At 41.1% G+C, this 13,163-nt stretch overlaps 1 protein-coding gene across 5 annotated transcripts in view; it reads right to left on the bottom strand.

Annotated features, from left to right (window-relative positions):
- Window positions 1–5,229: 5,229 nt before the first annotated feature.
- hsf2 (heat shock transcription factor 2) overlaps window positions 5,230–13,163 on the bottom strand; it is a 29,734-nt gene continuing 21,800 nt past the window's right edge. For all 5 annotated transcript variants that reach the window (XM_060916437.1, XM_060916434.1, XM_060916436.1 and 2 more), the window contains 3 exons: window positions 11,662–11,764; window positions 11,306–11,372; window positions 5,230–5,974 (listed from right to left, as the gene is read on the bottom strand). In XM_060916437.1, coding sequence (XP_060772420.1) covers window positions 5,676–5,974; window positions 11,306–11,372; window positions 11,662–11,764 — 469 coding nt within the window. In that variant the 3' untranslated portion in view covers window positions 5,230–5,675. The remainder of the gene's footprint in view (window positions 5,975–11,305; window positions 11,373–11,661; window positions 11,765–13,163) is intronic.

Here is a 13,163-nt window from a genome sequence, read left to right as displayed (position 1 = left end):
TGTCACTGTCCTGTGATTATCATAGCCAGGGACACAGAAGCAGAAAAAAAATGTGGGATGACATCGTAATGTAGGCCACTTCTGACACCCCACTCCTAGTCTTTTACTTTCTATTTCAGGCAGTTGAGGGTTATACCTGTTAAAACTGTTAATATTATAGTCAGGCTGTCTGTTGTTGCCCAAATGAGGATGGGTTCCCTTTTGAGTCTGGTTCCTCTCGAGGTTTCTTCCTCATGTCGTCTGAGGGAGTTTTTCCTTGCCACTGTCGCCACAGGCTTGCTCATTGGGGATAGATTAGGGATAAAATTAGCTCATGTTTTAAGTCGTTCAAATTCCGTAAAGCTGCTTTGCGACAATGTTTATTGTTAAAAGCGCTGTACAAATCATCTCCTCTCATCTCATTATCTCAAGCCGCTTTATCCTTCTACAGGGTCGCAGGCAAGCTGGAGCCTATCCCAGCTGACTACGGGCGAAAGGCGGGGTACACCCTGGACAAGTCGCCAGGTCATCACAGGGCTGACACATAGACACAGACAACCATTCACACCTATGGTCAATTTAGAGTCACCAGTTAACCTAACCTGCATGTCTTTGGACTGCGGGGGAAACCGGAGCACCCGGAGGAAACCCACGCGGACACGGGGAGAACATGCAAACTCCACACAGAAGGGCCCTCGCCGGCCCCGGGGCTCGAACCCGGGACCTTCTTGCTGTGAGGCGACAGCGCTAACCACTACACCACCGTGCCGCCCACAAATAAACTTGATTTGATTAATATAACAATCTGTTTAACTTATGAAAGTAAGGTTAATAATATAACTTAGATTACACATTTTTTCAGTTTTACTCAAATTAAGGTGGTGCAAAAATGAGTACACCCCACAACAAAAACTACTACATCTAGTACTTTGTATGGCCTCCATGATTTTTAATGACAGCACCAAGTCTTTTAGGCGTGGAATGAACAAGTTGGCGGCATTTTGCAACATCAAGCTTTTTCCATTCTTCAACAATGACCTCTTTTTTTTTTTTTCTTCTTGCTCTCATGGAAGGCGGTCACATTTCTCTCCCTTATCTTCCCTGCTTTGCTCCTCTCGTTTCATCTGTCTGCTGTCTATACTTTTGAGAGACTCTCTCCACACTGCTCTCCAAACTAAAAATCATAGAATTGATAAATTGGTCTCTCAGCGCAATTGACACAATTTGACGAGAAGCCTGGGTTCGGGGGAACCGCCTGTCCTGCCGGAATGTTCGCAGCTGGCTACACGATGGACGCGTGGGAGAAGTGGTGGGTCGTGTGCCTGGTGGTTCTTTCTGTGGAGGACATTGAAGGCATCTACCTATTCAGAACCATGATTACAGGTCTTTTGCTGATTGGATTAGGCATTGCCCTGGTATCGAGGAAATCGGAAAACAGTGACAGCTGTCCAAAGCCCATAAAGCTGCCCGACATGATTGAAGCGGTGGGCAGAGCTGTCGGCACTCAGACTGTGGCTATTCAGAACTTGAACTGCAACATGGATAACATCCTGGAGAAGCTCTTGGCTTGCAAAGGAGAATGGATCACTTCGAAGACCAAAATGGACAGACAGAGTAGTCATGTAAAAGAATGCGTCTACTCGCTCCAAGACCAAACAATCCCAATCTTATCTGCTTTCGGCCCCCTCAGACAGCACTGGCCTCGGTCAAGGCCGTTGCTGGAACAACAACTCCCCCTGAAGATCACTGCAGTGAGACACTCTTGCATTCCTTCCCCCACTTCCCACGGTCGCCGCTTTTTACCCCTGGTGTGACAAGTGGGTGCACGACCAGCGCCATCATAGCTGCAGGAACGGACGGCTGCTTGCTCGTGCTGGGTTACCTCCCCCCTCCCCTGATCGCCCCACCCCCCTCAACCCTCAAGTCGAGTTTTCATGTTGTAAAGTGTACTTTTGTGCTTATGTGCTGAGGTGTTTTTTTAATGTTCCCACACTGTACTCCCCACAGGAGCATAGTTTGGGGGTTGCTTTTTCTCCTCCCCTCTCCTCATGTTGTTCTGTATTTTCTTTCCATCCCTGTCTTCCTGTCCTATCCTGTTTACTCCCCCTTTGTCAATTGTATGTATGTGTATATGTACGGATGGGTTGATGGCCAATTTCGCTGGTACTTGTGACTAGTGACAATAAAGGGTTCATTCATTTTAGTGACTGGATGCTGGACGGAGAGTGATGCTCAACTTGTCTCTTCAGAATTCTCCATAGTGTTCGATTGGGTTCAGATCAGGAGACATACGGTACTTGGCCACTGAATCACTTTCACCCTGTTCTTCTTCAGAAATCCAACAGTGGCCTTAGATGTGTTTAGTCATGTTGGAAAAGTGTACAACAACCAAGGGCATGGAGTGATGGTAGCATCTTCTCTTTCAGTATAGTGCAATACATCTGTGAATTCATGATGCCATCAATGAAATGCAGCTCCCCGACACCAGCAACACTCATGCAGCCCCACATAAGGACACTGCCACCACCATGTTTCATTGTAGGCACCATGCATTTTTCTTTGTATTCCTCACCTTTGCGACGCCATACAGTTTTGAAGCCATCAGTTTCAAAAACATTTATCTTGGTCTCATCACTCCAGAGTATGGAGTCCCAGTAGTCTTCATCTTTGTCAGCATGGGCCCTGGCAAACTCTAGGCAGGCTTTTTTGTGCCTGGGCTTTAGGAGAGGCTTCTTTCATGGACAGCATCCATGCATGCCATTCCTCTGCAGTGTACGTCGTATTGTGTCAGGGGAAATAGTCACTCCAGTTTGGCTTTCTACTTCTTTAGATAACTGCAGTGAACTTGCATGCCGATTTTCTTCAGCCCTTCTCATCAGAAGACGCTCCTGTCAAGGTGTTAACTTCCGTGGACAACCTGGACGTCTCTGTGAGATGGTTGCAGTTCCATCTTTCTTAAATTTTTGGACTACTTTTGCTACAGTATTCTGACTGATAAGTAAAGCTTTGCTGATCTTCTTGTAGCCTTCACCTTTGTGGTGTAAAGAAATTATTTTCTTTGGGGAATTCTGAAGAGACAAGTTGAGCATCACTCTCCATCCAGCATCCAGTCACTAAAATAGGTCATTGTTGAAGAATGGCAAAAGATTGATGTTGCAAAATGTCGCCAACTTGTTCATTCCATGCCTAGAAGACTTGGTGCTGTCATTAAAAATCATGGAGGCCATACAAAGTACTAGATGTAGTAGTTTTTGTTGTGGGGTGTACTCATTTTTGCACCACCCTAATTTGAGTAAAACTGAAAAAAATGTGTAATCTAAGTTATATTATTAACCTTACTTTCACATTACAAGTTAAACAGATGTTATATTAAACTTTGTCTTTTCAACATTTTGGAAATTGTGTTCATTGAGATATTGTTTAAAATGTTACTTTTCAAAGGGGGTGTACTCATTTATGCTGAGCACTGTAAATTAATATGGGGAAGCTATGACTTAATGGTTAGAGAAGTAGCTTTGGAACCAAAGGTTGCTGGCTGGATGCTCTGGACCAGTAGGAATGGCTGAAGTGCCCTTCAGCAAGGCACTAACCCCCAACTGCTCCCCAGGCTGCTCTAGGTATGTTGTATGAGGCTCTGGCTGGAGCGTCTGCTAAATGTCTAATGTAACATGGATGAGTATAGTACAACTTCATGGTTAATACTGCATTCATTCATCTTTATCTGCTTTAACTGGATTACTTAACTGCTTTACACTAGATTAATTTGTTTATTTTGATAAACAGAATAATCTTATTACAAGCAGGTGTAAATGATAATTAGGGGATGGGGTGAGATTGTTCAAAACATCTGCAGGAGCAAGTGGGATTAGTTAATAGTGTCAGCAGAAGAGGGCAGGATTGGGCAAAAAGTGTCTGCAAGAGTACCAGAATTGGGCAACAATATCAGTGGAAGAGGGCAGGATTGGTCAACACTGTCCGCGAAGAGAGCAGGATTGGTCAACACTGTCCACGAAAGAGGGCAGGATTGGGCAACGATATTTGCAGAAGAGGGCAGGCTTGGGCAACAGTGTCCGCGGAAGAGGGCAGGCTTGGGCAACAGTGTCCGCGGAAGAGGGCAGGCTTGGGCAACAGTGTCCGCGGAAGAGGGCAGGTTTGGGCAACAGTGTCCGCGGAAGAGGGCAGGCTTGGGCAACAGTGTCCGCGGAAGAGGGCAGGCTTGGGCAACAGTGTCCGCGGAAGAGGGCAGGCTTGGGCAACAGTGTCCGCGGAAGAGGGCAGGCTTGGGCAACAGTGTCCGCGGAAGAGGGCAGGATTGGGCAACGCTATTTGCAGAAGAGGGAGGAATTGGGCAACAGTGTCCGGAACAGAGCAGGATTGGGCAATGGTGTCCGTGGAAAAGGGCAGGGCTGGTCAACTGTGTCCATGGAAGAAGGCATGATTGGTCAACAATATCTGTGGATTAGGGTAGGATCGGTCAACAGTGTCCATGGAAGAGGGCAAGATTGGTCAACAGTGCGGAAGAGGGCAGAATTGGTCAATTGTGTCTGTGGAAGAAGGCAGGATTGGTCAACAATATCTGCAGAAGAGGGCAGGATTGGTCAACAGTGTCTGGGAAAGAGGGCAAGATTGGTCAGCAGCGTCTGCGGAAGAAGGCAGGATTGGTCAGCAGCGTCTGCGGAAGAAGGCAGGATTGGTCAACAGTGTCTGCGGAAGAGGGCAGGATTGGGCAACAGTGTCTGTAGAAGACGGCAGGATTGGGCAACGATATTTGCAGAAGAGGGCAGAATTGGTCAATAATAACTGCGAAAGAGGTCAGAATTGGACGATATTTGCATAAGAGGGCAGGACTGGTCAACAGTGTCCATGGAAGAGGGCAAGATTAGGCAACAGTGTCTGCGGAAGAGGGCAGGATTGGGCAACGATATTTGCAGAAGAGGGCAGGATTGGTCAATAATAACTGGGGAAGAGGGCAGAATTGGACAACGATATTTGCAGAAGAGGGCAGCATTGTTTAACAGTGTGTGGAAAAGGGCGGGAATGGTCAACAGTGTCTGCAAGAGGGCAAGATGATCAAGAGTTTGCATAAGAGGCAATGAGTGATGGCTGCTACTATCAGGTAGCTTTCAAATAATATGGCCACCAAATCATACAAACTGACACTAATGAAAGTAATTTTTGGCCTGTGACTTTCCAAACAGTTTTCTGACGTTGGGTTTTGCACATCAACACAGCAACAATGATAGGCTTGAATTCCTTGCAACTTTTTTAATATCATCAGCATCAAGCTTGGGATATTGACAAAGCATAAAGAGAGACGCTAATCACTGTACTTTCAGGACATTATTGAACTAATAAGAGTACTGTTACGTACAGAGATCTGAGCACAGGCACTTCTAGACCATGTCACATGACTGTCACCCAAACCAATCTCACAGTCACAGAATTGAATATAAAAAAGGACAAAGAAAACACAAAATAAGAAAAGCTACAATCTCATCTAACAAGCTTGTTGCAATGTAACCATCATTGAATCCTTGTTAACAGCGAACAAGATCAAAAATCAGATGTGACATAATGGAATGTCAATTCAATGTGACAAGAAATGTACCAAAAACTGCATCAAATAAATAGATCATCATTTTGATATGTACAAAAAAAAAAAAGTCTGGTCCTTTTTGCTTTTTTCTTCCTCATCATTAGATGTCAGGTTGTGGTGGGTCAGCAGGAGGCATGTCAGAGTCTAGTTCACACAGATAGAAGAGTGTGGCTTCGCTGGCCTCCGCCTCAGTGAGGGGCTCGAGGCGGATCATCGAGCTGCGCGGAGCCTCTTCTGTCTGCAGGGATGACTGCAGGAGGTCCACAGTGTCTTCTGTCTTCTGCTTCACTGAAGCCTGGTTTAGATCTTCAGGCTGTGGTTCTGCAACTGACGGGAGAGGACTGCAACCATCCAGGTAGGCCAGCAGGGGACAGCTGGTGTACTGAATTAACTGTTTATCTGAAACAGGAGCAATTAAGTTTAAGGGTCTGTGCTGATCATCAAAAGGTTATAAGTTCAAATTACATGATTGGACTTTGGCCCTTAATGTGATATACTTTGATCAAAATTAAAATGTACACATTTCTTTAAAATGTCATCAATTAGCAAAGATGTGTTTAGTATCGAACATTTGCATCTTTAGTTTTGCCTTGGAGCTATTAGGCTTCCAACAACCCATAAAACATCCAAACTACTGTATATCCTCACACACATGCCTCAAATGGTGTTGCTTATGGTTTCTGACAGTGGGCCTCATTTAAATAATATTGGCTGGAATATATCTATCAGATATATTCCATTCAGCTAGCATGATATTGAATGAGTCAAAGATGAGTTCAGTATTATGCTAGCTGAATGGAATATATCTGATATACCATGAAAAAAAGCCATTATTATTCATACATGCATACATACATACACACACATTCCTTCAGGGTGTTCAACACATCTTTCTCTTTCAACATTCTCAAAAAAATCTTCAAAATCACAGTCGCTCGCTAACACGGAAGTTAAATGTCTCTGACGCGTGACATGTTGTCTTGACAACCATGCAATATCGTAAACCATATTCAATGCTCATTCTCCATTGGGTAGAGTGATGTGATACATGTAGGATAAGTGATATACTAACAATATTGCATGCTATCAAACCCTAGAAGGGAATATGTTTTTATTCCATCAAAAAAAAAAACGTATCCTGTATGTATAATAATCATCAATAGCGTATAAATGTTTGCACAAGCCAAAGCAAACTAAAAATTTCAACATGCAAGGAAACCACTTTTATTATTATTCAAAGGAAAATGTTTCGGAAACTGAAGTCCAGAATGCGCCAATGAGCCCTCCCTAATGCCGTGCTGGGTCTACAAGTGTCCTAGGAAACCTAATGATGGCACACTAGGGAGTATACGGCACACTGTAGCTCGAGACGTACTAGATCAGATCGGTCACTTAGTGTTGGCTCTAATAAAGTTCTGCATGGCGTTAAAAGAAGATGCCATCGAAAACAGAAACTTACAAACCTCTGAGTCATTGCAGTCCGCCCTCCTTTTATACAGTGCATTCTTAACTGAATGACAAGTACTATTTGTCTTAATTTATGGATTTATTTTTGTATGCTTTCAATTAAAACAAAAATGTAATACTACTTGAATGAAACAACTGGATTTCATAAAATATTCATTAAATTTGTGTGTGTAATTAAAATCCCTGACAGCTTACTCCTGAGAACAGCTTAACATGATTTGAAGTCAATGAATTGAGGTTTACATTAGTTTTCTTTTGAATAAATTTACACATACACAAAAAGCATGAGTACGATATGAACGTTTTCCGAAATTATGGGATTTATCAATAAATATCACATTTCTTGTGTAAATGCTTGTACGAATAAATTCAATCATATCCAGCTTCATAAATGAAGCCCAATGTTCGCATTTACATGAGGAAAAGAATTTTGCAAATAATTTAACCAAAACTTTTACAACAATGAATCATTTGGATCAATTTACCAATAAGACTTGACACTTTCAGCTCCAAATAGCAGTTTTGTAATATTTTGGCAACTGCTTGTTCTTTTTTTGCCCATCTCTGGTCGCAATCTGGCTCTACCTTCTAATTTTCAAACAATATTACATCAGATGAGAGCTAAAGTAAAATTATCCAAATTACGACCTGAATAAAAGTAGGAAGTAGTTATATACGACAACATTGTAGGTCCAATACACAAATAAAAACAAACTGCAGACGTCCACCATGCATCGGTGTGTACATTATTGTGCCTCATTTCTATGTTGCTTCAAAGAAAAAGTTTGTTGAATGAATAAATGTAAATACAAACGCAGGTCCTGAAAGGCCACGGCAATGCAGAATTAAATATTTTACCCTGCACTAAGGGCCCGGTCCCACAACACCGATAACTATAACTGTACCTATAACTACACCTCTGGCTGAATTTAGTTCAAGTCTGGAGCAGTTACACCACAACTATAATCCCCACTATAGTATCAATTGGTCCTGACACTCAGATAAATAAATGCATGCAACTTAGGAATAGTCATGGAAGTTTTTTCCAAGTAGTAGCACATTATTCCGGGTCATACTGTACAGCTTGGACTTCAGAACAACCCATGTACACACTCCTGTGGTTGATATAATACAGATAGGTCATGGACTATGAAAATATAATAAGTAAGTATACAAAATACAGAGTGGTTATGGATTTTAATATGGATGCATCATGGATGCTAATAATTTATGAATTGGTCACAGACGTTTCAGATTGGTCATGGACGTATATTACAGATCGGTTATCGATTTCATACGGATGATGCATCACAGATAAAAAAAAAAAATCTAAAGTCGAAAACAAATGTTTGGACGGCCGAAGTACATAATTAAACTATCTTACCTGCATTTATATGCTTACTTTATTAATTTACTATTGATATTTCAAAGAAAATATCACAACTGTAAATAAAAGATCTGTGCTTTGTATTATATTTTTATTTTCTGTGAATCCATACTCTGTGACTTCATGATGCAACAAGGATGTACAAAGAAGCCCGGGGAAAAATGGCAAGTGCTCAGACATCACCACAGGAAAACAATTACCTGCTTGGTCAGATGCAGGGATAAGAATGAAAAATATTTAAAAAGTCTGAAAAAAGCCGGGGGTTTGGGGGCCGCAGGCACCCAGCGGGGCCCAGGGGTGGGAGCTAATGATTTTTGGCTTTTTTTTTTTTTTTTTACCCCAAAACCATTAATTTTATCAGCAAAAAGTTGCAATTTATTTGGAAATAAATTCCCCTTCTTGGTGGACTACCAGGTGAAAATGATTAATATGGTACAAGAGACTTGTTTTTAATCAATTCAGATTTGATGATTTCAAAAAATCAATGCACCTTTTAATATAAACGAGCTCTACAGTATTATATTTCTGCATTTTTGCTATTCATGTCTTTGAATACTCTAATCCTTTAAAATGAAATGCAAACCAGAAAAAAAGTTATATCATATAATTCTCTTATTAAAGCTTTCTTCTGATGTTATCATGGTAGCAGGAGGTCTTGCATATTGATCAGGCAACATTTAACATCACTTGTCACTTCCTTTTCAACTGTTGTGTGTACTAACTAGGTTTTATCTGGACAGGATGTTGTGTAATGTAATACATATACCATATGGTCAATTTGAAGATCAAGATGGTGATTTTGAATTAAAGAACAGGCATGTACAATTGGCATTACATACTGGAATTTTTTTTTTAATCAAAAACTATAAGTTAGGGTGGTCCCGAAATGTATGGGAAAATTTTTTTTTACCAAAACATTCCGACCACCCTACCATTTTTTTTTACATCGGCTAAAAGAAGGCAACAAGCAAAATTTCAGAAAAATTGGTTAATATTTAGAGGTGCCACACGAGGTTGCAAATCGGGTTAAGCCCGACATTAGTTGGTGCGTAGACTGTTGCAGAGAAGAAGGCAACAAGCAAAATTTCAGAAAAATTGGTTAATATTTAGAGGTGCCACACGAGGTTGCAAATCGGGTTAAGCCCGACATTAGTTGGTGCGTAGACTGTTGCATACCCCCAAAAAGTCACAGTTCTAGAGGGAATATGCCACTTCTATGAAAAAGAAGAGGCAGGAAGAGTTTATAGACTGATAGAAGGTTAACTTTCATGCACTAAGGGGTTCTTAAACAATGAGCACTGATTGTAATATGCTGATGAAGTTGTGAATGTTTTTCTTTCTATGTTTTTCAGATGGCTAGCAACAGTAATACAAGTAGTACCGGTGGTGCAAAGCACAAAACCAGAAAGGACAATTATGTTTGGTTAATTGGTCCCACTTCCAAGGAACTGTCTGGGAGAAAGCTTCCTTCTGCTAGGGAAGTCCTTAGTGTGTTCTTTTATCTTCATAAGATCCCATAATACCGAAGGGTTTAGAAAATCACAGACAAGTAATAGCTATTGCTACTTTGAACACAGGAAGTTATATTACTGTATTGTTTGTATTAATATGAAACAGTTAATAAGCCACATTATTTTATATTGTGTCTTGAATGAAAACTTTAATGGCTTTGTGGCACCTCTAAACATTGTTCAATCTTAACCAAATTTCGCACAATAACTTCTTTTAGGCAATGTAAAAAAAGGTAAGGTGGTCGTAACAAAATCCAAAAAAAAAAAAATTTTGGGACCACCCTAATACATACACACACACACACACACCATGGCATTGATTCATGCGATATACATTATAAATATAATGAAATCATTGAACAGGCAAAATAATTTTCGACCTACCTTTGTGTTTTTTGGTGTATCTGTGAAGTTCGATAGTCCTTTCCCCTCTACTAGCGTAGTTTATCATGTCAGAACACAATGAGCAAAGTACTTTTCCTGGGATGTCTATTTTCCGTATGTGATCACCGAGCTTCGTTGTGACAGTCTGCTTGTCGATCTCGACATTCAGTGTTCTTTCTAACCAATCCCATTGAAAACAGTTCTTTATTCCTGCACCTTTACCAATCTCCCTCGCTCGATCCTCTTCTTTCTTATCTAGGACTTTTGCCATTGTCGATATGCTAAAATATCCCGCCTGAATACGTGTCTTTCCGATGTTACCAATACATATCGTCAAACAGTGTGTACGGTCGGTGAACGGCGATTGCAAGCCACGCGTGGAGAGCATGCACACTTGTGTTTATACACTGCACACGATTTCCCGAAAATTCTACCGCAAATAAGTCGAACATTGTCGCAAAAGTGAATGTTAATTACGATATGCCGAAAGACTCGAGTGTGTTAACCCGGAGCCCACCAAGAATCAAGATGTTATAAGGCGACCACAGATCATTAACCATACCCCCCCCCACCCCCGAAAATTTCTCAACGGATTTACATCGATCTCAAAAATGATCATTTTGGTCTGAAAAAGTCGGAAATCCGCCGATTGGCGGAAAATTCTCATCCCTGCAGATGTTTTATTGGATCAGGTCCAGGCCTGGAAAAACTGCTCCAGAAGCAATCTCACCGATACGAATAAAACCAGGCCTGGGCTATAGGGATCATTATCAGTCTGGTATGACCACCAACCACATAAACTGCAGGGGACCGATTTATTTATCGTTATAGTTATCGGTATTGTGGGCCCAGGCCTTAACAGTTCCTGGTTAGTGCAAGCTGATTTAAGAAAGTAATATGAAGGATAACAGCCTTTAGTCTTTCACATATTTAAGAGAACCCAATTGGCACCTGATGAGGAATATGTATGTTAACAATTACCTGCATTGTAAGTCTCAGTTTTGGCCTTCTCAGAAACGTCTCCCTCTTTTGAGTTTGAGCCGGTTTCCTGTAGCAAAGATTACAAAGATGAATCAGTTAAGTCAGAATAATATATTGGAGAAACACAGCGACTTGTCATTCATCACTCAAATTAATTTTTTTTTTTAATGCTGGACTTTGGTTACATGTAAAGTGTAATTGACAAAACTTGCTGTATCAGTGCAAGGTGACAAAATTATGAGATCTGTACACAATATGAAATTGTTACACTAAGAAAAATGAAAAGAGAGGTGCTTCTAATGAAAGTGAAACATAAATGATGATTAGGCAGCTCATGTCCACCATCAGACACCAACCTCTAGAGTGCTGGAGTCAATGGAGAACTGCTTTCCATATAGCATGGCCTGAAAATCTTCCAAGCTGCAGTCAATACTGTCCAAGTAGTCCATCAGCTCAACTCTGTTCAAGAGATCATACAGTTTTAGAAACAACGCCACATCTACTACAAGTCGGCATCATCAATTCACATACTGGGTTTGGATTCAAGTTTAACTGCAGGGCTCGAAATTCGCGGTGGTCAGGTCGCCCGAGGCGACTTAATTTGTCATTTGGCGGGTAATTCCTGTCACTAGCCAGCCCGGCTGGCTAGTTGAAAATAAAAAAATACATATGAAGCGAAGATTCAGACTCGGGCTGTGCGATATATCGAATATACTCGATATATCTCCAAAAATTCTGTGTGAGATACATAAAATTATTATATCATAACTATCAAGTATTTTATGGTCATATATATGGTCACTTGCGTTTGTTTCGTGTTTGTTGCGTTTGTTTAAAACATTTTCTGGTGGTTTTCTCCCTGTCCCTCAGGCAGTGAGAGGCTGCCTAAGGGTAAAAAAAAAAACAAAACAATAACGTCACACACTCGCCAACCAATCCCGGGCAACATCTAGGTGCTGAAAGGAACTTGTGGGAAGATTTTCTAGTTTCGCCTTACAGCACTGACTCACGTGCAATCGCTGGTGTTGCATAGGCTACCGTGTAAGCTCTGTCAATTTCAGCAACAAATTAAAAATGGAAGCAGATGAACTGGTTCCTAAAAGAACTAGTAAGGAGTCAGTCATCTGGCATTTTTTTGGATATCGCGAGGAGGACGTGGAACAGCAAATGCCAGTTTGTAAAGTGTGCAAAAAAAACCCTGTCATCACGAAAGGCAGCAGCACTACAAATATGTTCCATCACCTGAAAACTCACCCGGTACATTATGAAGAGTCTCTTAAACTCCGAACTACTTGCCCACGAGCTAACCCCCCCACAAGCTAAACAAATGACCATAGCGGCCTCGTTCTCCAAAGCCATGTCATATGAGAAAACGAGTCAGAGATGGAGAGCTATAACGGATGCAATCACTAACTTCATTGCCGAAGACATGATCCCGGTTAGTATAGTGGAAAAACCAGGCTTCCAAAAATTACTAAAACACACACTATCCCAAATATGAGTTGCCTGGTCGCAGACATTTTACAGAGAAGGCAATACCAGAATTATACACATCTGAGAGGCAGAGCCAGAAAACATTCAGTTCAAAAGTGTGCAAAGAGAAAAATTATGTTTTAATTTTTTTCAAGTTGATTCCTAGTCAATATGAAGCTCCTAATGCTTTCTCTCTCATAAATGGTTAAATACAGAAAGCATGTTGGACATATTTTGGGTGCTATAGTCATGATAGTAAGTATATTTGTTTTCAATACTCATACACCAAGTTGCCAAGTTTTCCAATATATTATTATTTGTTGATATTATATTATGGTGCTCTGTGTTGTTCTCATTTATGTATTTAACAACAGTATCAAAATAC

Source organism: Neoarius graeffei, chromosome 3, assembly GCF_027579695.1.
Source record: "Neoarius graeffei isolate fNeoGra1 chromosome 3, fNeoGra1.pri, whole genome shotgun sequence".
Lineage (NCBI taxonomy): Eukaryota > Metazoa > Chordata > Actinopteri > Siluriformes > Ariidae > Neoarius > Neoarius graeffei.
Note: the sequence above shows the minus strand (reverse complement) of the source record. Positions and strands in the feature narration are given on the sequence as shown.